Genomic DNA, 26408 nt, shown 5'->3' on the forward strand with positions numbered 1-26408 from the left:
AGAACACAGCGGCCTCCATCATTCTTAAATGGAAGAATTTGGAACCACCAAGACTCTTCCTAGAGCAGGCCGCCCGGCCAAACTGAGCAATCGGTGGAGAAGGGCCTTGGTCAGGGAGGTGACCAAGAACCCGATGGTCACTCTGACAGAGCTGTAGTTCCTCTGTGGAGATGGGAGAACCTTCCAGAAGGACAGAAATCTCTGCAGCACTCCACCAATAAGGCCTTTATGGTAGAGTGGCCAGATGGAAGCCACTCCTCAGTAAAAGGCACATGACAGCCTGCTTGGAGTTTGCCAAAAGGCATCTAAAGACTCTCAGATCATGAGAAACGAGATTCTCTGGTCTGATGAAACCAAGATTGAACTTTTTGGTCTGAATGCCAAGCCTCACGTCTGGAGGAAACCTGGCACCATCAATACGGTGAAGCATGGTGGTGGCAGCATCATGCTGTGAGGATTTTTTTCAGCGGCAGGGACTTGGAGACTAGTCCAGACCATCACTGGAGACCTTCTACCATTCCTCACTTCCCTCATCAACTCATCCCTGACCACTGACTGCATCCCCTCTGACTTCAAAATGTCCAGAGTCGCTCCCCTCCTCAAGAAACCAACACTCGCTCCCTCAGATGTCAAAAACGACAGACCGGTATCCTTCTTTTCAAAACACTTGAGCGTCTCTGACACCATCAGATCCTCCTCTCCACCGTCTCAGGTCTGGGCGTCTCAGGTCTGGGCGTCTCAGGTCTGGGCGTCTCAGGTCTGGGCGTCTCAGACTCTGCACACTCTTGGAATATGGGATTATAATGATGACAGAACTATGTGAGTTTGTCATTTGAATTTCGTTGTCACACATTGAGATTCGTGGTTGCAACTACGATTCGTAAATGTGTAATTTAATTTTGCAAGCTTGTAACTTGACATTTGAATACATTCAATACGATTTGCAAGCATAATCTATTTTCAGAATTATTTTAAGTCCATTTACAAGTATGAATATTTAGCTGTGAATCAAAAATACACTTGCAGATATTGAATCTGCATGCACTCTGAGTTCTGTCACTGTTGTCACGTTACCAAGAGATTCGTAAACTTGTAGAAAGTTTTGTTCAAAATTTATATTTGAGCAGCTCTGGGGGCAGGACCTTTTACTCCTGACCAATCAGTTCCCTCTGCCAAAACCACAGATGTCTAACCATTGGCTGGATTGTTCCATCAATCAAATCTCAGGAAGTAGCTACCCACATGAGCAATAGAGGATGAGGTAAATAAAACCAAAACAATCTACTTGAAGGTAATCGTCTCGTTTATCCGTGTACATAGATTTATTTGTGAAAAGGCATGATAGTAGTTTGCTTATCATGTGAAATATAAATGTACATTTCAGACAAACTCCAGACCAGCCAATGCATTGACAGACGCTCTTGCTTGCTAGCTGGCCTCTGAGATTCATCCTAGCTTTACTATCAACTGGCTAGCTTTATCAGACCACTTTAGATGCAAGGGGAAAACAAATACATTTGCTAGTTAACCATCTGATTGATAAAGCTGATATACAGTAAATGTCGTTAGCTAGCTAGATTGCTAGCTAAATTGAAACTGCTGGGGGAAAGCTAGCTAGCTAACTCCCACCATCATCACTGCATTGTAGCTAATGTCAGCTAGGTTTCTAGAAAATAAAAACTATATATTTGCTCTCTATATTTTAAAGACTTGTTGCTGACGTTTGAACACTTGTCAAACTACTTAATTCCACTGCCTGTTTATTGATTAATTGGTGACTGAAAAGTTTGGCAAGAAAAATTGCCCTCTCAATTTCACAGCAAATAGACTAGCTAGCTAAAAGTAAATGGAGACAATTTGATCAATTTATGAATACGTAAAATTGTTTACAAAATTATGGCACATTAAAGGTAGTTGTGGTTCTCAGCAACTTGAACCAGCACTGAAATGTGAGCAGTGAGATTCATTTCTTCCCCCTCTCTGCTCTTTTACTCAGGTTGAAGCACATCCTTAACACCTAGACAGATGTAAAGAACTTGGGAACCTCCCAGCCACCAGGTTAAAAAAGAAACTTTGGAGTTTATTCACAACGTTAGATAGAAATATGAAATTTGTGCGTCTAACTTTCTCATTCATCATTATTCACGAATCATGATAGGATCCCCATTAATTTACCATTCACTTCCATTGGGCACAAAATAATCTGAAACACAACCAAAACGAACAGAAAATGCATCCAACACATTTTGTAGAGTCACAAGCTATGAATATGGGACCAAATACTTAACTTTCTACTACTTTAATACAGATAAGTTAATTATTCCAATACTTGTGGTCCACTAAAATGGGGGGGACAATGTACAAAAAGTGCTGTAATTTATAAACGGTTCACCCATCTTCATTTTAACCTCATAGATAGTAATTGTATCATTTCAAATACAAAGTGCTGGAGTACAGAGCCAAAACAACAAAAAATGCTACCTGCGATTTCTCCAGAGCCTTCTGACCAAGTACCTGTGATCAATCCAGAGCATACTTGACCCACTCCCAGACTTTTATAAAAACTAACATGTCCATCCCCCTACCCCCAGGTGAGTCTGCTGGGCTATGGATCACTAGAGCAGCACATCAAAAAACCTGCCACCCTGTTGTCAGCTATTAGCAGAAAGTTTCCTGAGGAAGGATGTAACTATCAACACTTTAAATGGTCACATTTGGGGGATGACCACCAAATGCAATAAAGTTTTGTATAAACTACTCATGTTCATTTTTTAATAGGTTACAAAACAATTACTTTTTCATAGCCTGTTGGTCTTTTCATTTTTACTAACTACTATGATGACTTAAACATCTGACCACAGGCAGACGTTTTCCATCCAAGGTCAATACATTTTTATTAATGTACAGTACCAGACAAAAGTTTGGACACACCTACTCATTCAAGGGTTTTTCTTTATTTATACTATTCTTAACATTGTAGAATAATAGTGAAGACATCACAACTATGAAATAACACATATGGAATCATGTAGTAACCAAAAAAGGGTTAAGCAAATCAAAATATATTTTATATTTGAGATTCTTCAAAGTAGCCACCCTTTGCCTTGATGACAGCTTTGCACACTCTTGGCATTCTCTCAACCAGCTTCACCTGGAATGCTTTTCCAACAGTCTTGAAGGAGTTCCCACATATGCTGAGCACTTGTTGGCTGCTTTTCCTTCACTCTGCGGTCAGACTCATCCCAAACCATCTCAATTTGGTTGAGGTCGGGTGATTGTGGAGGCCAGGTCATCTGATGCAGCACTCAATCACTCTCCTTATTGGTAAAATAGCCCTTACACAGCCTGGAGGTGTGTTGGGTCATTGTCCTGTTGAAAAACAAATAATAGTCCCACTAAGCCCAAACCAAGATTGAACTATTTGGCCTGAATGCCAAGCATCACGTCGGGTGGAAACATGGCACCATCCCTACAGTGAAGCATGGTGGTGGCAGCATCATGCTTTGGGGATGTTTTTCAGCGGCAGGGACTGGGAGACTAGTCAGGATCGAGGCAAAGATTAACGGAGCAAAGTACAGAGAGATCCTTGATGAAAACCTGCTCCAGAGTGCTCAGGACCTCAGACTGGGGCAAAGGTTCACCTTCCAACAGGACAACAACCCTAAGCACACAGCCAAGACAACGCAGGAGTGGCTTCGGGACAAGTCTTTGAATGTCCTTGAGTGGCCCAGCCAGAGGCGGGACTTGAATCCGATCGAACATCTCTGGAGAGACCTGAAAATAGCTGTGCAGCGACGCTCCCCATCCAACCTGACAGAGCTTGAGAGGATCTGCAGAGAAGAATGGGAGAAACCCCCCAAATACAGGTGTACCAAGCTTGTAGCGTCATACCCAAGAAGACCCGAGGCTGTAATCGCTGCCAAAGGTGCTTCAACAAAGTACTGAGTAAAGGGTCTGAATACTTATGTTTTTGTATTTTTTATATATTAGCAAACATTTCTAAAAACCTGTTTTTGCTTTGTCGTTATGTGGTATTGCTGTGTGTAGATTGATGAGGGAAAAAACCTATGTAATACAGTTTTTAATAAGCCTGTTATCTAATAAAATGTGGAAAAAGTAAAGGGGTCTGAATACTTTCCAAAGGCACTGTATATCCCAGACAAGACTGAAAAATTTGAAAAATATACTCTGTTTAGACAGCAGCCCAAGTCTGATATTTCTTTCACTAATTGATCTTTTGACCAATCAAATTAACACTGAAAAATATCTGATGTGATTGGTCAAAATACCAGTTAGTGGAAAAAAGATCAGAATTGGGCTGCCTGTCTCATCGCAGCCAGAGACAAGTGAATATACTGTAAGTCAGTTATTGTGTTTGTAGCAGTTTCTATGAATTTGAGTGGTTACCTACAGTACATGGTTATGACACAGAGATCAGGAGACTCTTGCTGTCATCAAAGGGAAGGTACCACTGAAGGCCCCAGTATTCAGGCAGTCACCAGAGACTGTCATCAAAGGGAAGGTACCACTGAAGGCCCCCGTATTCAGGCAGTCACCAGAGACTGTCATCAAAGGGAAGGTACCACTGAAGGCCCCAGTATTCAGGCAGTCACCAGAGACTGTCATCAAAGGGAAGGTACCACTGAAGGCCCCAGTATTCAGGCAGTCACCAGAGACTGTCATCAAAGGGAAGGTACCACTGAAGGCCCCCGTATTCAGGCAGTCACCAGAGACTGTCATCAAAGGGAAGGTACCACTGAAGGCCCCCGTATTCAGGCAGTCACCAGAGACTGTCATCAAAGGGAAGGTACCACTGAAGGCCCCAGTATTCAGGCAGTCACCAGAGACTGTCATCAAAGGGAAGGTACCACTGAAGGCCCCAGTATTCAGGCAGTCACCAGAGACTGTCATCAAAGGGAAGGTACTACTGAAGGCCCCAGTATTCAGGCAGTCACCAGAGACTGTCATCAAAGGGAAGGTACCACTGAAGGCCCCAGTATTCAGGCAGTCACCAGAGACTGTCATCAAAGGGAAGGTACCACTGAAGGCCCCCGTATTCAGGCAGTCACCAGAGACTGTCATCAAAGGGAAGGTACCACTGAAGGCCCCAGTATTCAGGCAGTCACCAGAGACTGTCATCAAAGGGAAGGTACCACTGAAGGCCCCCGTATTCAGGCAGTCACCAGAGACTGTCATCAAAGGGAAGGTACCACTGAAGGCCCCCGTATTCAGGCAGTCACCAGAGACTGTCATCAAAGGGAAGGTACCACTGAAGGCCCCAGTATTCAGGCAGTCACCAGAGACTGTCATCAAAGGGAAGGTACCACTGAAGGCCCCAGTATTCAGGCAGTCACCAGAGACTGTCATCAAAGGGAAGGTACTACTGAAGGCCCCAGTATTCAGGCAGTCACCAGAGACTGTCATCAAAGGGAAGGTACCACTGAAGGCCCCAGTATTCAGGCAGTCACCAGAGACTGTCATCAAAGGGAAGGTACCACTGAAGGCCCCCGTATTCAGGCAGTCACCAGAGACTGTCATCAAAGGGAAGGTACCACTGAAGGCCCCAGTATTCAGGCAGTCACCAGAGACTGTCATCAAAGGGAAGGTACCACTGAAGGCCCCAGTATTCAGGCAGTCACCAGAGACTGTCATCAAAGGGAAGGTACTACTGAAGGCCCCAGTATTCAGGCAGTCACCAGAGACTGTCATCAAAGGGAAGGTACCACTGAAGGCCCCAGTATTCAGGCAGTCACCAGAGACTGTCATCAAAGGGAAGGTACCACTGAAGGCCCCAGAATTCAGGCAGGCAGCTGAAAGCAGATATGTGTCACCATCCAGGTCCTTGTCACAGCATGCAGTGGCCTGATGGAGAGATGACATGGCCTGAAATTACAATAAATACATGATGTATCTTTCATCACCAAAGCCGTGTTAGCATTTACTGCACATGTTGCTGAACAATCCAACCATTTTGTTAGTGTCATTGATATAAAAGGCAATTCACATACAATCTCCAGTTTATAAGCATTGACTGTAATACCTCTAGGGTCCTGTGGTGGTCTGGCAGCTTTCTGCTTTCTAGTGATCTCCACCTGAAATGCAATAACAACAAATACATGAATAACAGTCAGTAACTTGGCTAGCTAGGCTAATTAAACACTCATGTAAATGTGCACATCAGCCAAATGATACCCAACCAATACAGCCTCGCGAAATTATTCTTGCCAACTTTTTTTCAGTCACCAATTAATCAATATACAGGCAGTGGAATGAAGTAGTTTGTCAAGTGTTCAAAAGTCAGTAAGAAGTCTTCAAAATATAGCTAGCAAATATATCGTTTTTATTTTCTATAAATCTTGCTAACATTAGCTACACTGAAGTGATGATGGTGGGAGTTAGCTAGCTAGCAGTTTCAATTTAGCTAGATAGCTAGCTAAGTAATGGCATTTATATCAACTTTGTCAATAAGATGGTTAACTAGTAAATATATTTGTTTTCCCCTTGCATCTAAAGCTGCCTGATGAAGCTAGCCAGTTGATAGTAAAGCTAGGATGAATTTCAGAGGCCAGCTAGCTAACGCAATAGCGGCTGTCAATGCATTGGCTGGTCTGGAGTTCGTCTGAAATGTACAATTATATTTCACATGATAAGCAAACTACAGTCATGCCTTTCAACAAAAAAAAAAAATTACACAGATTAAAAAAGTAGATACTTTACGTTTTATTTACCTCATCCTCTATTGCTCATGTGGGTAGCTACTTCCTGAGATTTGTTTGATGGAACAATCCAGCCAAAGTTTAGGCGGCTGTGGTTTTGGCAGAGGGAACTGATTGGTCAGGAGTAAAAGCTCCTGCCCCCAGATCAATTTTTTTTTTTTACTTGCAAATCTCTTTCTACAAATGTACAAAACTTTCTACAATTTTACGAATCTCTTGGTATCGTGACAACCGTGACAGAACTCAGAGCGCAAGTCTATTTTTTATGTACAGCAGACTATTCATACACGTAAATGGACTTGTAACAATTCTGAAAATAAATTATGCTTCAAATGTCAAAGTACAAGCTTGCAAAATATAATTACACATTTGCGAATCGTAGTTGCAACCACGAATCTTAATGTGCGACCACGAAATTCAAAATACAAACTCACGTAGCGCTGTCATCATTATAATCCAATATTAGAAATGCATCCTACCTGGCAGGCCGCTCCAATCTGTGTCTGCACCATGTACTCTCACTACTGGTGTCCCCCAGGGCTCGGTTCTAGGCCCTCTTCTCTCTGCACACCAAGTCACTCGGCTCCGTCATATCCTCATATGGTCTCTCCTATCATTGCTATTCGGATGACACTCAACTACTTTTCTCCTTCACCCTTCTGACACCCAGGTGGCCTGGCAGATGTCTCAGCTTGGATGTTGGCCCACCACCTCAAGCTCAACAAGACAGAGCTGCTCTTCCTTCCAGGGATGTCCTGCCCGCTCCAAGACCTCTCCATCACGGTTGACAACTCCACAGTGGGCAGCTCCCACTCAGCCCAGTGCAAGCTCTTCTCTGTCCTGCCACCCAAATGGTGGAACCAGCTTCCCTGTCCATCTTCCAAAAAAATCTGAAACCCTACCACTTCAGAGAGTGTCTTAAATAATCCCACTGCACCCAGCTCTCAAAATAAAATATTTGTAATAAAATTGCCTTTTGTAAACTAACACTCGCACTTGACTTTCCCCTCAACCTACTAGCACTGACTCCTCCCCTCAACCTACTAGCACTGACTCCTCCCCTCCCCCTACTAGCACTGACTCCTCCCCTCCCCCCTCGAGCACTGACTCCCCCCTTCCCCGCGAGCACTGACTCCCCCCTTCCCTGCGAGCACTGACTCCTCCCCTCCCCCCGCGAGCACTGACTCCTCCCCTCCCTCCGCGAGCACTGACTCCTCCCCTCCCCCTACAATCACTGACTCCTCCCCCTACACTTTGCTGATAGCTACTTTACTGAGGAAAAATGTACTTACTATGACTGAGATATGTGGTTGTCCCACCTAGCTATCTTAAGATGAATGCACTAACTGTTTGTCGCTCTGGATAAGAGCATCTGCTAAATGACTCAAATGTCAAATGTAATAAACTGTATTCAACGGATACAAACATCCACCGGCCAAAGAGCCCTTAGGACTACAGTGCCTTCGGAAAGTATTCAGACCCCTTGACTTTTTCCACTTCGTTACATTACAGCCTTATTCTGAAATTGATTAAATGAAATCGAATCCTCAATCTACACACAATACCCCATAATGACAAAGCGAAAACAGGTTCAGACATTTTTGCAAATGTATCAAAAAATCAAAAACAGAATACCTTATTTACAGAAGTATTCAGACCCTTTGCGATGAGACTCGAAATTGAGCTCAAATGCATCCTGTTTCCATTGATCATACTTGAGATATTTCTACAACTTGATTGGAGTCCACATGTGGTAAACTCAATTGATTGGACATGATTTGGAAAGGCACACACCTGTCTATATAAGGTCCCACAGTTGACAGTGCATGTCAGACAAAAACCAAGCCATGAGGTCGAAGGAATTGTCCGTAGAGCTCCGAGACAGGATTGTGTCGAGGTACAGCTCTGGGGAAGGGTACCAAAACATTTCTGCAGCATTGAAGGTCCCCAAGAACACAATGGCCTCCATCATTCTTAAATGGAAGAAGTTTGGAGCCACCAAGTCTCTTCCTAGAGCTGGCCACCTGGCCAAAATGAGCAATCGGGGGAGAAGGGCCTTGGTCAGGGAGGTGACCAAGAACCCGATCACTCTAACAGAGCTCCAGAGTTCCTCTGTGGAGATGGGAGAACCTTCCAGGTGGACAACCATCTCTGCAGCACTCCACCAATCAGGCCTTTATGGTAGTGGCCAGACGGAAGCCACTCCTCAGTAAAAGGCACATGAAAGCCCGCTTGGAGTTTGCCAAAAGGCACCTAAAGACTCTCAGACCATGAGAAACAAGATTATCTGGTCTGATGAAACCAAGATTGAGGTCTTTCGCCTGAATGCCAAGCGCCACGTCTGGAGGAAACCTGGCACCATCCCTACTGTGAAGCATGGTGGTGGCAGCATCATGTTGTGGGGTTGTTTTTCAGCGGCAGGGACTGGGAGACTAGTCAGGATCAAGGGAAAGATGAACGGAGCAAAGTACAGAGAGATCCTTGATGAAGTCCTGAGCTCTCTGGAGCAGGTTCTCAGACTGGGGTGAAAGTTCACCATCCAACAGGACAACGACCCTAAACACACAGCCAAGACAACGCAGGAGTGGCTTTGGGACAAGTCTCTGAACGTCCTTTAGTGGCCCAGCCAGAGCCTGGACTTGAACCCGATCTAACATCTCCGGAGAGACCTGAAAATAGCTGTGCAGCGACGCTCCCCATCCAACCTGACAGAGCTTGAGAGGATCTGCAGAGATGAATGGGAGAAACTCCCCAAATACAGGTGTGCCAAGCTTGTAGCGTCATACCCAAGAAGACTCAAGGCTGTAATCGCTGCCAAAGGTGCTTCAACAAAGTACTGAGTAAAGGGTCTGAATACTTATGTAAATGTGATATTTGCTTTTGCTTTGTCATTATGGGGTATTGTGTGTAGATTGATGAGGGGGGAAAAAACAATTTAATCCATTTTAGAATAAGGCTGTAAGATAGAAATGTGGAAAAATTCAAGGGTAAGTGTGCACACATTGCCTTTTGGAATGAGATTTATTCATGCTTCTGACCCCATACTACATTACCAGTCAAAAGGTTGGACACACCTACTGATTCAAGGGTTTCTCTTTATTTTTACCATTTTTTACATTGTAGAATAAAAATGAAGACATCAAAAACATGAAATAATACATGGAATCATGTAGTAACCCCCCAAAAAGTGTTAAACAAATCTGAATATATTTTATATTTGAGATTCTTCAAATAGCCACCCTTTGCCTTGATGACAGCTTTGCACACTCCTGGCATTCTCTCAACCAGCTTCAAGAGGTAGTCACCTGGAATGGATTTCAATTAACAGGTGTGCCTTCTTAAAAGTTAATTTGTGGAATTTCTTTCCTTCTTAATGCGTTTGAGCCAATCAGTTGTGTTGTGACAAAGTACATTTACAATTACGTCATTTAGCAGACGCTCTTATCCAGAGCGACTTACAAATAGGTGCATTCACCTTATAGCCAGTGGGAACACCACTTTACAATGTTTTTTTTTTTTTTTTTGGGTTGGGGTAAGGGGGGGGTAGAAGGATTACTTTATCCTATCCCAGGTATTCCTTAAAGAGGTGGGGTTTCAAATGTCTCCGGAAGGTGGTGAGTGACTCCGCTGTCCTGGCGTCGTGAGGGAGCTTGTTCCACCATTGGGGTGCCAGAGCAGCGAACAGTTTTGACTGGGCTGAGCGGGAACTATGCTTCCGCAGAGGTAGGGGAGCCAGCAGGCCAGAGGTGGATGAACGCAATGCCCTCGTTTGGGTGTAGGGACTGATCAGAGCCTGAAGGTACGGAGGTGCCGTTCCCCTCACAGCTCCGTAGGCAAGCACCATGGTCTTGTAGCAGATGCGAGCTTCAACTGGAAGCCAGTGGAGTGTACGGAGGAGCGGGGTGACGTGAGAGAACTTGGGAAGGTTGAACACCAGACGGGCTGCAGAATTCTGGATGAGTTGTAGGGGTTTAATGGCACAGGCAGGGAGCCCAGCCAACAGCGAGTTGCAGTAATCCAGACGGGAGATGACAAATGCCTGGATTAGGACCTGTGCCGCTTCCTGTGTAAGGCAGGGTCGTACTCTCCGAATGTTGTAGAGCATGAACCTACAGGATCGGGTCACCGCCTTGATGTTAGCGGAGAACGACAGGGTGTTGTCCAGGGTCACGCCAAGGCTCTTCGCACTCTGGGAGGAGGACACAACGGAGTTGTCAACCGTGATGGCGAGATCATGGAACGGGCAGTCCTTCCCCGGGAGGAAGAGCAGCTCCGTCTTGCCGAGGTTCAGCTTGAGGTGGTGATCCGTCATCCATACTGATATGTCTGCCAGACATGCAGAGATGCGATTCACCACCTGGTTATCAGAAGGGGGAAAGGAGAAGATTAGTTGTGTGTCGTCAGCGTAGCAATGATAGGAGAGGCCATGTGAGGATATGACAGACACAAGTGACTTGGTGTATAGGGAGAATAGGAGAGGGCCTAGAACTGAGCCCTGGGGGACACCAGTGGTGAGAGCACGTGGTGCGGAGACAGCTTCTCGCCACGCCACTTGGTAGAAGCGACCGGTCAGGTAGGACGCAATCCAAGAGTGAGCCGCGCCGGAGATGCCCAGCTCGGAGAGGGTGGAGAGGAGGATCTGATGGTTCACAGTATCAAAGGCAGCAGACAGGTCTAGAAGGACAAGAGCAGAGGAGAGAGAGTTAGCTTTAGCAGTGCGGAGAGCCTCCGTGACACAGAGAAGAGCAGTCTCAGTTGAATGACCAGTCTTGAAACCTGACTGGTTTGGATCAAGAAGGTAATTCTGAGAGAGATAGCAAGAGAGTTGGCTAAAGACGGCACGCTCAATAGTTTTGGAGAGAAAAGAAAGAAGGGATACTGGTCTGTAGTTGTTGACATCAGAGGGATCGAGTGTTGGTTTTTTGAGAAGGGGTGCAACTCTCGCTCGCTCTCTTGAAGACGGAAGGGACATAGCCAGCGGTCAAGGATGAGTTGATCAGCGAGGTGAGGTAAGGGAGAAGGTCACCGGAGATGGTCTGGAGAAGAGAGGAGGGGATAGGGTCAAGCGGGCAGGTTGTTGGGCGGCCTGCCGTCACAAGTCGCAAGATTTTATCTGGAGAGAGAGGGGAGAAAGAAGTCAAAGCATAGGGTAGGGCAGTGTGAGCAGGACCAGCAGTGTCATTTGACTTAACAAACGAGGATCGGATGTCGTCAACCTTCTTTTCAAAATGGTTGACGAAGTCATCCACAGAGAGGGAGGGGAGGAGGATTCAGCAGGGAGGAGAAAGGGGGGATATACAGAAGATAGCCCTATTTGGTAAAAGACCAAGTCCATATTATGGCAAGAACAGCTCAAATAAGCAAAGAGAAACGACAGTCCATTACTTTAAGACATGAAGGTCAGTCAATATGGAACATTTCAAGAACTTTGTAAATACTTAAAACAACCACATAATTAGCTATGGAGCATGTTCTGATAGGCCAGTGAGGGGCCAAGCCTCGACACACCCACAACTTGTTTATTCATCAAAACACATCTCTTTCGCGCCACCCCCAACTACTGCAGCCATAATTCCGGTGGTGAAAATAGAAGAACGTTTTTTGAGACACAAGCTTGATGTAGTATATCAAACCAAATACTACACTGTGACTACTTTATTTATAAGAATCTTTAGGGGTGTCATTAATTTTGACCCCTACCTTTTTGAGAAAAAATACTATTACTTAAACAAAATCACTTTCTCTGAACAATTGTATTAGTATAAAATAAGATCACCTTTTTTTGCATAAAATTTAGCTCAGTATTTTAAAGATGTATTTTATACAGTCATTATTGCCCGTCTTAATCAAGCGTGTCAATCATTCAATAAATATAATATTTAATATGTTGTTGTTTCCAGGTTGTGTGTGGCTAGCAGGGTGTACTCCTGTATATATATATATATTACAATTTATTAATATAATATTTAATATGTTGTTGTTTCCAGGTTGTGTGTGGCTAGCAGGGTGTACTCCTGTGTATATATATATATTAATATTGATTAATATAATATTTAATATGTTGTTGTTTCCAGGTTGTGTGTGGCTAGCAGGGTGTACTCCTGTGTATATATATATTAATATTTATTAATATAATATTTAATATGTTGTTGTTTCCAGGTTGTGTGTGGCTAGCAGGGTGTACTCCTGTATATATATATATTAATATTTATTAATATAATATTTAATATGTTGTTGTTTCCAGGCTGTGTGTGGCTAGCAGGGTGTACTCCTGTATATATATATATATATATATATATATATATTAATATTTATTAATATAATATTTAATATGTTGTTGTTTCCAGGTTGTGAGTGGCTAGCAGGGTGTACTCCTGTATATATATATATTAATATTTATTATGTTGTTGTTTCCAGGTTGTGTGTGGCTAGCAGGGTGTACTCCTGTATATATATATTAATATTTATTAATATAATATTTAATATGTTGTTGTTTCCAGGTTGTGAGTGGCTAGCAGGGTGTACTCCTGTATATATATATATTAATATTTATTAATATAATATTTAATATGTTGTTGTTTCCAGGTTGTGTGTGGCTAGCAGGGTGTACTCCTGTATATATAATATTAATATTTATTAATATAATATTTAATATGTTGTTGTTTCCAGGTCATGTGTGGCTATATACTGTATACAGTGAGGGGAAAAAAGTATTTGATCCCCTGCTGATTTTGTACGTTTGCCCACTGACAAAGACATGATCAGTCTATAATTTTAATGGTAGGTTTATTTGAACAGTGAGAGACAGAATAACAACAACAAAATCCAGAAAAACGCATGTCAAAAATGTTATAAATTAATTTGCATTTTAATGAGGGAAATAAGTATTTGACCCCTCTGCAAAACATGACGTACTTGGTGGCAAAACCCTTGTTGGCAGTCACAGAGGTCAGACGTTTCTTGTAGTTGGCCACCAGGTTTGCACACATCTCAGGAGGGATTTTGTCCCACTCCTCTTTGCAGATCTTCTCCAAGTCATTAAGGTTTCGAGGCTGACGTTTGGCAACTCAAACCTTCAGCTCCCTCCACAGATTTTCTATGGGATTAAGGTCTGGAGACTGGCTAGGCCACTCCAGGACCTTAATGTGCCTCTTCTTGAGCCACTCCTTTGTTGCCTTGGCCGTGTGTTTTGGGTCATTGTCATGCTGGAATACCCATCCACGACCCATTTTCAATGCCCTGGCTGAGGGAAGGAGGTTCTCACCCAAGATTTGACGGTACATAGCCCCGTCCATCGTCCCTTTGATGCAGTGAAGTTGTCCTGTCCCCTTAGCAGAAAAACACTTCCAAAGCATAATGTTTCCACCTCCATGTTTGACAGTGGGGATGGTGTTCTTGGGGTCATAGGCAGCATTCCTCCTCCTCCAATCACGGCGAGTTGAGTTGATGCCAAAGAGCTCCATTTTGGTCTCATCTGACCACAACACTTTCACCCAGTTCTCCTCTGAATCATTCAGATGTTCATCGGCAAACTTCAGACGGCCCTGTATATGTGCTTTCTTGAGCAGGGGGACCTTGCGGGCGCTGCAGGATTTCAGTCCTTCACGGCCTAGTGTGTTACCAATTGTTTTCTTGGTGACTATGGTCCCAGCTGTCTTGAGATCATTGACAAGATCCTCCCGTGTAGTTCTGGGCTGATTCCTCACCATTCTCATGATCATTGCAACTCCACGAGGTGAGATCTTGCATGGAGCCCCAGGCCGAGGGAGATTGACAGTTCTTTTGTGTTTCTTCGCACCAACTGTTATCACCTTCTCACCAAGCTGCTTGGCGATGGTCTTGTAGCCCATTTCAGCCTTGTGTAGGTCTACAATCTTGTCCCTGACATCCTTGGAGAGCTCTTTGGTCTTGGCCATGGTGGAGAGTTTGGAATCTGATTGATTGATTGCTTCTGTGGACAGGTGTCTTTTATACAGGTAACCAGCTGAGATTAGGAGCACTCCCTTTAAGAGTGTGCTCCTAATCTCAGCTCGTTACCTGTATAAAAGACATCTGGGAGCCAGAAATCTTTCTGATTGAGAGGGGGTCAAATACTTATTTCCCTCATTAAAATGAAAATCAATTTATAACATTTTTGACATGCTTTTTTCTGGATTTTTTTGTTGTTATTCTGTCTCTCACTGTTCAAATAAACCTACCATTTAAATTATAGACTGATCATTTCTTTGTCAGTGGGCAAACGTACAAAATCAGCAGGGGATCAAATACTTTTTAAAATGTTGTTGTTTCCAGGTCGTGTGGCTAGCATAGTGTACTCGTGTATACAGTGCATTCAGAAAGTGTTCAGACCCCTTGACTTTTTCCACATTTTGTTACGTTACAGCCTTATTCTAAAATTGATTAAATAGTTTTTTCCGCCTCATCAATCTACACACAATACCCCATAATGTGGCACCTTATATAGACAGGTGTGTGCCTTTCCAAATCATGTCCAATCAATGTAATATTTTATCCATTTTAAGAATAAGGCTGGAATGTAACAAAATGTGGAAAAGGTCAAGGGGTCTGAATACTTTCCGAATGCACTGTACATAGTAATAATAATAATATAATATTTAATAAATTGTTGTTTCCAGGTCGTGTGTGGCTAGCAGAGTGTACTCCGGTCTATGTCCAGTACTTCGTCAAATTCTTTATCATCGGAGTGACTGTGTTGGTTGTGGCTGTACCCGAAGGCCTGCCTCTCGCTGTCACCATTTCCCTGGCCTACTCTGTCAAGGTAGGTGAGGAAGTACCCGAAGGCCTGCCTCTCGCTGTCACCATCTCCCTGGCCTACTCTGTCAAAGTAGGTGAGGAAGTACCCGAAGGCCTGCCTCTCGCTGTCACCATCTCCCTGGCCTACTCTGTCAAAGTAGGTGAGGAAGTACCCAAAGGCCTGCCTCTCGCTGTCACCATCTCCCTGGCCTACTCTGTCAAGGTAGGTGAGGAAGTACCCGAAGGCCTGCCTCTCGCTGTCACCATCTCCCTGGCCTACTCTGTCAAAGTAGGTGAGGAAGTACCCGAAGGCCTGCCTCTCGCTGTCACCATCTCCCTGGCCTACTCTGTCAAGGTAGGTGAGGAAGTACCCGAAGGCCTGCCTCTCGCTGTCACCATCTCCCTGGCCTACTCTGTCAAGGTAGGTGAGGAAGTACCCGAAGGCCTGCCTCTCGCTGTCACCATCTCCCTGGCCTACTCTGTCAAGGTAGGTGAGGAAGTACCCGAAGGCCTGCCTCTCGCTGTCACCATCTCCCTGGCCTACTCTGTCAAGGTATGTGAGGATGAGTACGGGTCAAAGTGTACTTTGTTAGAGATCTGAGAGGTATAACAGTAGCAGGTAGCAATATGTTGAAACTTCCACATGGCCAATCACTAACACTATCACTAACACCTGTCAAATCAGATCTTCACGGTTGTGTAGGGCGTAGGGGTCAATTTGGGATTGGGCCATCCCACATTGGAACATACTTCAGTTTACTATAGTACGATATATACTGTAGAATCCTATACTTCACACTGTAGTCGTGTAGTGCTTACAATGCCTTTCAGAAAGCATTTATACTCCTTACTTCTTCCACATTTTGTTGTGAATTTAAAATTTACTAAATTGATTCTTTTTTTCTCTCACCCATCTACACACAATAATGACAAAGGGAAAACATATTTTTACACCTTTTTGCAAAGATATTGAAAATGAAATACAGAAATATCTCATTTACGTAAGTATTCACACATCACACTTTGTATTCAGAACAAAATGTTAATTGCTTTGCCACATTTTTTTGCAGAATTACTTTAGTGCCTTGTTGCAAACAGGATGCATGTTTTGGAATATTTTTATTCTGTACAGGCTTCCTTCTTTTCACTCTGTCATTTAGGTTAGTATTGTGGAGTGACTACAATGTTGATCCATCCACAGTCTTCTCCTATCACAGCCATTAAACTCTGTTTTTAAGTCACCATTGGCCTCATGGTGAAATCCCTGAGCGGTTTCCTTCCTCCCCGGAACTGAGTTAGGAAGGACGCCTGTATCTTTGTAGTGACTGGGTGTATTGATACACCATCCAAAGTGTAATTAATAACTTCACCATGCTCAAAGGGATATTCAATATCTGCTATTTTATTTTTACCCATCTACCAATAGGTGCCCTTCTTTGCAGGGCATTGGAAAACCTCCCTGGTCTTTGTGGTTGAATCTGTGTTTTAAATTGACTGAGGGACCTTACAGATAATTAATAATAATAATATGCCATTTAGCAGACGCTTTTATCCAAAGCGACTTACAGTCATGCGTGCATGCATTTTTGTGTATGGGTGGTCCCGGGGATCGAACCCACTACCTTGGCGTTACAAGCGCCGTGCTCTACCAGCTGAGCTACAGAGGACCACCAATTGTATGTGTGGGGTACAGAGATGAGGCAGTCATTCAGAAATCATGTTAAACACTATTATTGCAGACAGAGTGAGTCCATGCAACTTATTATGTGACTTGTTAAGCACATTTTTACATTTACATTTACATTTTAGTCATTTTACACCTGAACTTATTTAGGATTGAAATCACAAAGGGGTTGAATACTTATTGACTCCAGACATTTCAGCATTTTATTAATTAGTAAAAATATTGAAAATCATAATTCCACTTTAACATTATGGGGTATTGTGTGTAGGCCAGTGACAAAAAACAAACAATTTAATCCATTTTAAATTCAGGCTGTAACCCAACAAAATGTGGAAGTTTTGGGGTGTGAATACTTTCTGAAGGCAATGTACTATATAATGTTGTAGTATATTGTAGAATACTACACATTAGTATCCCTCGATTACATACTTTGATTGATTGATTTTATTTGAGTATTTAAAAACACAATACAACCATAAATGTGAAAACAATTCATTTAGACATTTGTCGAGAATAACACAAAAAAGTTTTAAAGATGTACTATGCAGACGTCGCTCCGCCATTTCCTGGTTGCCAAAAATCTAATAGCTCGCCCAATTTCAGTTTGTGACAAAACAAGCAAGTACAGCATAGAGAATGTACCGTCTAAACCGCTGCGAAATATATTTTCCATATCCAAAAATATTGTATTTTAATCTGTTTGACGCTGGTGTACAAAACCGAAAGTAAAAGATGCAAAAACTAAACTTAACGACGGGAAGCATAGAAATAGCTCACATAGAACAGATCTACTGCTTCTTAGACTGGCTTTCAGTGAGAATGACAGATCTATGTGAATTTGGTCGGAACACCCAAAAAGTTATTGCAGCTTTTAATTTATTTCCATTATGGTCCTAGTTCAAACATGTTGAACATTTACAGCACATGAAAATATACTATGGCCTAAATACTGTAGTATTACTATATTTACATTCAGAAAGTATTCTCTACGGACAATTCCTTCGACCTCATGGCTTGGTTTTTGCTCTGACATGCCCTGTCAACTGTGGGACCTTATATAGACGTGTGTGCCTTTCCAAATCATGTCCAATCAATTGAATTTACCACAGGTGGACTCCAATCAAGTTGTAGAAACATCTCAAGGATGATCAATGGAAACAGGATGCACCTGAGCTCAATCTATTTATTTATATATACAGCTCTGGAAAAAATTCAGAGACCACTGCAAAATTATCAGTTTCTCTGGTTTTACTATTTATAGGTACAGTGAGGGAAAAAGTATTTGATCCCCTGCTGATTTTGTACGTTTGCCCACTGACAAAGAAATGATCAGTCTATAATTTTAATGGTAGGTTTATTTGAACAGTGAGAGACAGAATAACAACAAAAAAATCCAGAAAAATGCATGTCAAAAATGTTATAAATTGATTTGCATTTTAATGAGGGAAATAAGTATTTGACCCCCCTCTCAATCAGAAAGATTTCTGGCTCCCAGGTGTCTTTTATACAGGTAACGAGCTGAGTTTGGAGCACACTCTTAAAGGGAGTGCTCCTAATCTCAGTTTGTTACCTGTATAAAAGACACATGTACACAGAAGCAATCAATCAATCAGATTCCAAACTCTCCACCATGGCCAAGACCAAAGAGCTCTCCAAGGATGTCAGGGACAAGATTGTAGACCTACACAAGGCTGGAATGGGCTACAAGACCATCGCCAAGCAGCTTGGTGAGAAGGTGACAACAGTTGGTGCGATTATTCGCAAATGGAAGACAAAAGAACTGTCAATCTCCCTCGGCCTGTGGCTCCATGCAAGATCTCACCTCGTGGAGTTGCAATGATCATGAGAACGGTGAGGAATCAGCCCAGTACTACACAGGAGGATCTTGTCAATGATCTCAAGGCAGCTGGGACCATAGTCACCAAGAAAACAATTGGTAACACACTAGGCCGTGAAGGACTGAAATCCTGCAGCGCCCGCAAGGTCCCCCTGCTCAAGAAAGCACATATACAGGGCCGTCTGAAGTTTGCCAATGAACATCTGAATAATTCAGAGGAGAACTGGGTGAAAGTGTTGTGGTCAGATGAGACCAAAATCGAGCTCTTTGGCATCAACTCAACTCACCGTGTTTGGAGGAGGAGGAATGCTGCCTATGACCCCAAGAACACCATCCCCACCGTCAAAGATGGAGGTGGAAACATTATGCTTTGGGGGTGTTTTTCTGCTAAGGGGACAGGACAACTTCACCGCATCAAAGGGACGATGGACGACGCCATGTACCGTCAAATCTTGGGTGAGAACCTCCTTCCCTCAACCAGGGCATTGAAAATGGGTCGTGGATGGGTATTCCAGCATGACAATGACCCAAACACATGGCCAAGGCAACAAAGGAGTGGCTCAAGAAGAAGCACATTAAGGTCCTGGAGTGGCCTAGCCAGTCTCCAGACCTTAATCCCATAGAAGATCTGTGGAGGGAGCTGAAGGTTCGAGTTGCCAAACGTCAGCCTCGAAACCTTAATGACTTGGAGAAGATCTGCAAAGAGGAGTTGGACAAAATCCCACCTGAGATGTGTGCAAACCTGGTGGCCAACTACAAGAAACGTTTGACCTCTGTGACTGCCAACAAGGGTTTTGCCACCAAGTACTAAGTCATGTTTTGCAGAGGGGTCAAATACTTATTTCCCTCATTAAAATGCAAATCAATTTATAAAATTTTTGACATGCGTTTTTCTGGATTTTGTTGTTGTTATTCTGTCTCTCACTGTTCAAATAAACCTACCATTAAAATTATAGACTGATCATGTATTTGTCAGTGGGCAAACGTACAAAATCAACAGGGGATCGGCGCATGGGGCGGCGCACAATTGGCTCAGCGTCGTCCAAGGTAGGGGAGGGTTTGGCCGGCAGGGATGGCGTTTGCAATGCCAGGGTTGTGGGTTCGATTCCCATGGGGGGCCAGTATGAAAAAAATTATGTATGCACTCACTAACTGTAAATCGCTCTGTAAAAATAAATAAGAGCGTCTGCTAAATGACTAAAATGTAAAATGTAAATGTAAATGGGATCAAATACTTTTTTCCCTCACTGTATGTGTTGGGGTAAAAATAACATTTTTGTTTTATTCTATAAACTACTGATAAGATTTCTCCCAAATTCCAAATAAAAATATTGTCATTTAGAACATTTATTTGCAGAAAATGACAACTGGTCAAAATAACAAAAAAGATGCAGTGTTGTCAGACCTCGAATAATGCAAAGAAAATAAGTTCATGTTCATTTTTAAACAACACAATAGTAATGTTTTAACTTAGGAAGAGTTCAGAAATCAATATTTGGTGGAATAACCCTGATTTTCAATCACAGCTTTCATGCGTCTTGGCATGCTCTCCACCAGTCTTTCACATTGATGTTGGGTGACTTTATGCCACTCCTGGCACAGAAATTCAAGCAGCTCGACTTTGTTTGATGGCTTGTGACCATCCATCTTCCTCTTGATCACATTCCAGAAGTTTTCAATGGGGTTCAGGTCTGGAGATTGGGCTGGCCATGACAGGGTCTTGATCTGGTGGTCCTCCATACACACCTTGATTGACCTGGCTGTGTGGCATGGCGCATTGTCCTGCTGGAAAAACCAATCCTCATAGTTGGGGAACAATGTCAGAGCAAAAGGAAGCAAGTTTTCTTCCAGGACAACCTTGTACGTGGCTTGATTCATGCGTCCTTCACAAAGACAAATCTGCCCGATTCCAGCCTTGCTGAAGCACCCCCAGATCATCACCGATCCTCCACCAAATTTCACAGTGGGAGCGAGACACTGTGGCTTGTAGGCCTCTCCAGGTCTCTGTCTAACCATTAGACGACCAGATGTTGGGCAAAGCTGAAAATTGGACTCATCAGAGAAGATGACCTTACTCCAGTCCTCTACAGTCCAATCCTTATGGCCTTTTGCAGCCCTGCCCCTAGGAGCCTGTTTCGAACCGTCCTCGCCGTGCACTTCACCCCAGCTGGCATTTGCCATTCTTTTTGTAGGTCACTTGATGTCATCCTACGGTTGTTGAGTGACATTCGAATGAGTTGGCGGTCGTCCCGGTCAGTAGAGAGTCGTTTTTACCCTCTGCTGGTCTGTAGCTTTGTTGTCCCCAATGTCTGCTGCTTGAACTTGTTCTTAAGAACCGCCGTCATTGAAATGTTAAGGATGGAAGCAACCTGACGCTCACTGTTTCCCTCTGCCAGTAAAGCCAGAATTGAACCCTTCTTCTCCACACTTTCCTTTTCAACTCTTTTGGCATGGTCAATAGTACTTTTTTTGATTAATATTACTTTTGAGGTACTATTAGCACTGTTTTTGCCATCCAGCTGGTCCTATTGCAAGAGGATAGTGATGACCACAGCAGTGGTTTTTATACTTTTCCTCGTTAAATAAGATTTGGTTCAGGTGATCACCTAATCAGTACCTCATTCAGTAGAATGAGGTGTGCCTGTGTTGGAATTCAACAGACACTGGAATGGAATGGCTGTCACACATGTAGAGATGCTGATTTAAGAAAAATGTGCAGTGGTCTCTTAATTTTTTATGTCAAACATTTATAAAAACCTGTTTTCGCTTTGTCATTATGGGGTATTGTGTGTAGATTGATGAGGAAAATGTTTGAATAAGGCTGTAATGTAACAAAGTGGAAAAAGGGAAGGGGTCTGAATACTTTCTGAATGCACTGAATATACTACTGTAGTGTTTTTGCAGATATTACTGTAGTATACTAGCGTTTTGGCAGATATTACTGTAGTATACTAGCGTTTTGGCAGATATTACTGTAGTATACTAGCGTTCTGGCAGATATTACTGTAGTATATTAGCGTTTTGGCAGATATTACTGTAGTATACTAGCGTTTTGGCAGATATTACTGTAGTATATTAGCGTTTTGGCAGATATTACTGTAGTATACTAGCGTTTTGGCAGATATTACTGTAGTATACTAGCGTTTTGGCAGATATTACTGTAGTATACTAGCGTTTTGGCAGATATTACTGTAGTATACTAGCGTTTTGGCAGATATTACTGTAGTATACTAGCGTTTTGGCAGATATTACTGTAGTATACTAGCGTTCTGGCAGATATTACTGTAGTATACTAGCGTTTTGGCAGATATTACTGTAGTATACTAGCATTTTGGCATATATTACTGTAGTATATTAGCGTTTTGGCAGATATTACTGTAGTATATTAGCGTTTTGGCAGATATTACTGTAGTATACTAGCGTTTTGGCAGATATTACTGTAGTATACTAGCGTTCTGGCAGATATTACTGTAGTATATTAGCGTTCTGGCAGATATTACTGTAGTATATTAGTGTTTTGGCAGATATTACTGTAGTACATTGTAGCAACAACTGCTGACTATGGTTAGCTAAAATGCTCAACTATAAGACTACGCCAGTTACTGTTTAATGAGGGGAACACCTCAACCAGAACATTAGACACTACACCAGTTAGTTTAATGAGGGGAACACCTCAACCAGAACATTAGACACTCTACCAGTTAGTTTAATGAGGGGAACACCTCAACCAGAACATTAGACACTACACCAGTTACTGTTTAATGAGGGGAACACCTCAACCAGAACATTAGACACTACACCAGTTACTGTTTAATGAGGGGAACACCTCAACCAGAACATTAGACACTACACCAGTTAGTTTAATGAGGGGAACACCTCAACCAGAACATTAGACACTCTACCAGTTAGTTTAATGAGGGGAACACCTCAACCAGAACATTAGACACTACACCAGTTACTGTTTAATGAGGGGAACACCTCAACCAGAACATTAGACACTATACCAGTTACTGTTTAATGAGGGGAACACCTCAACCAGAACATTAGACACTCTACCAGTTAGTTTAATGAGGGGAACACCTCAACCAGAACATTAGACACTCTACCAGTTAGTTTAATGAGGGGAACACCTCAACCAGAACATTAGACACTCTACCAGTTAGTTTAATGAGGGGAACACCTCAACCAGAACATTAGACACTACACCAGTTACTGTTTAATGAGGGGAACACCTCAACCAGAACATTAGACACTCTACCAGTTAGTTTAATGAGGGGAACACCTCAACCAGAACATTAGACACTCTACCAGTTAGTTTAATGAGGGGAACACCTCAACCAGAACATTAGACACTACACCAGTTACTGTTTAATGAGGGGAACACCTCAACCAGAACATTAGACACTACACCAGTTACTGTTTAATGAGGGGAACACCTCAACCAGAACATTAGACACTACACCAGTTACTGTTTAATGAGGGGAACACCTCAACCAGAACATTAGACACTACACCAGTTAGTTTAATGAGGGGAACACCTCAACCAGAACATTAGACACACAGTTCGTGACAGGCCACCTATTGAGTTGGGTCAACAGTTCTGAGCAATACAACGGACCAGACACCTTAGCAAACATATAGAAATGTTATTACAATTGTAACATGTAAACTTTAGACAGGTTCTGGGCCCATTAAAGGGAACAGTAGAGGCAGTTAAAGAACGAGCAAACTTTAGACAGGTTCTGGGCCCATTAAAGGGAAACAGTAGCGGCAGATAAAGAACGAGCAAACTTTAGACAGGTTCTGGGCCCATTAAAGGGAAACAGTAGAGGCAGTTAAAGAACGAGCAGCATCTATTAAAGCTTAGAGGATTGCTTTTGCTTGTTTGACACATAACACACATTATTAACAGGAGGACACCAAAATGACTTCTTAGGTCTGTTACTTCCTCTAGAGAGCTTTCTGAAATACAGCCGTGCTTTCACAGAGATTCAGCTGACCAAGTTCACAAGTTGTAACAAACAATAATGTACTTCTGATGGTCGAAAAATAAAGTTAACCACTGCATTTACATAAACAATAGATATTCTAGAAATACAAATGACTTTACTGAAATACCTAATTGGAGGGCCCTATAAACTGCCGGGGCATAATGAACAGCTTGAAGATTGGCGGTCAAACGGAACAAATACCATACAGGACCATCGACCACACCCCGAACATGTCTTCAAGACAGCATGGCCACAAAATGGTTGCTCAGCCACAAAATGGTTGCTCAGCCACAAAATGGTTGCTCACAGAAATAAACCAACAGCACCGTACAGCCTATACACACACCAAGGACCTTCCAGGTACAAAGATCTGACCTGAACATGACCCAGGGTTGCTTTTATACGTTTCCTGCATGAGAAATGTTGGTTCCTAGCCAGTCACAATCTTGTAACTGAAGAAGATTGTGTGACTGATTGAGATTTAGATAAGGGTTATGGTGATGCCCGTCTACTGTGGGACTCCAGTTAACCTTTTACAGCAGCGGGCTAAATCAGGGTCACAGAGTGTTTCTTGGTAAGTCTTAAACAAATCTACTTTGAAACAAAAGTATCCACCTCACACACATGGTTATGGGCTTACAGAAAATAAGACACCTGTACTGTGCCAGATATAGAGTTGAAATTTATGGAAAAAAAAAAAAAAATCCGCTTGGATTTTCGTCGTTAAAAAAACCAAATGTTTAATAATGATGAAAAATATGACATTCCATCCATGAGGTCACCGGGTCATTTGACTGCAGGACTACAGAGCAGGCAGAGATGCAGTTCAGTTTAAGAGTCTAGATTCAGGAGACAGAAAGGTTCAAATAATAACAGCAATGGACATACATAACTAAATCGGCTGTTAACGGCAATAATCAATGACAATACGCAAATCCAATAACATACAACAGTTATTAACATGACCATTAACACTACAAGTACCAAAGGTAACAGATCGCTAGACTCCAAATAGCTGTTTGACTGAGTTAGCATCTCGCTGCCATTAGCGGCTGATATCAACAAAACAAGTGATGAGGTAGTCCTCTTCCTATCCTCTTTTGTTGTGATGTTACGTTTTGATACCAGAGCTCTGAGGCATGCGTCGAAATCGCTAAGCAGCTAACTTCGAAGCAGTGTGCGGATGCTTCTATCACTTATCAGAAGTACGTCATCAATGATGTCCGAAGCTTCATTTGATCACGTGCTTTTTCAAAACTTGTGTTGCAAAATGCGAGATCCCACTGATTTCGCCGTGGTTCGGGTGCTCTCTTTGATTCCAAGCTGCTTTCAAACAGCGACCTCTAGTGGACACCGTACTTATGAATATAGTTAGGATTTTGTACACAAACTTTCACCTGACCAGTGGCTTAGCAGGTAGGATAGAGAACTATGGAACATTCATGGATGTGAGGGTATGAGGTCAAATCCTGTTGAAGACATAATATTTTGAATTTTTTTTGTGAAAACACACTTTCTGCACTGTTGTTCAAATCATTTGTTTTATTTAGTATAAGCTTCTGTCTTAAGCATCCTAAATGTGTTGTATTTAGTATTTAACCTCCCGAGTGGCGCAGTGGTCTAAGGCACTGCATCGCAGTGCTAGCCGTGCCACTAGAGATCCTGGTTCAAATCCAGGCTCTGTCATAGCCGGCCGCAACATACCCAGATAGTGGCTTGCTCTTCTCAGACAATCAGAAAGGTCTTCAAGTCACATATCATATCATCAAAGAAAGATTTCTGGGGTAGTGTGAAGGTGGAGCAATTGAAGTTGAAGATTCCTGGCGTTTGTGACGCACGCCGTTTGGTTGACGCAGACCCAGTGGTGAGCTTGATGAATCAGAGGAGTCACTGTCAGTCCTTTTGAGTTTTGACTCAGTCTTTACCTGACAAGGTCATGTTAGGATATATCAGTTATCCTGTTAGAGCGTTTGTGGCGAATCCACTGCGCTCTTTCAGGTGCAACGTTTATGGTCATATCACTGCAGTGTGCAGGAGGGTTAGTGTTTCCCTGGGCACCTTTAGGACATGCAGGAAATGTATAAAAGCACCCCTTGCTCATGTTCAGGTGAGAGCTTTGTACCTGGAAGATCCTTTGAGTGTATAGCAGGGGTGTCAAACGCATTCCATGGAGGGCCTAGTGTCTGCTGGTTTTTGGTTTTTCCTTTCAATTAAGACCTAGACAACCAGGTGAGGGGGCATCGTTATGAATCAGTGACCTTAATCAATCAAGTCCAAGGGAGGAGTGAAACCCCGCAGACACTCGGCCCTCCGGGGAACGAGCTGGACACGTGGTGTAAAGGCTGTATGGTGCTGTTGGTTTATTTCTGTGAGCAACCATTTTGTGGCCATGCTGTCTTGAAGAAATGTTTGGGGTGTGGTCGATT

At 42.9% G+C, this 26408-nt stretch overlaps 1 protein-coding gene across 1 annotated transcript in view; it reads left to right on the forward strand.

Moving 5' to 3' along the window:
• The window catches only part of LOC311116357 (plasma membrane calcium-transporting ATPase 3-like), a gene marked incomplete at both ends in the record, with an annotated part of 155728 nt that overhangs the window by 104684 nt on the left and 24636 nt on the right, over positions 1–26408 (forward strand). Inside the window, 2 exons of the mRNA XM_084191446.1 lie at positions 15353–15441; positions 15904–15957. Of these exons, the coding sequence (XP_084047572.1) occupies positions 15353–15441; positions 15904–15957 (143 nt within the window). The remainder of the gene's footprint in view (positions 1–15352; positions 15442–15903; positions 15958–26408) is intronic.

Source organism: Coregonus lavaretus (assembly GCF_964263955.1).
Source record: "Coregonus lavaretus genome assembly, contig: HAP1_SCAFFOLD_491, whole genome shotgun sequence".
NCBI lineage: Eukaryota > Metazoa > Chordata > Actinopteri > Salmoniformes > Salmonidae > Coregonus > Coregonus lavaretus.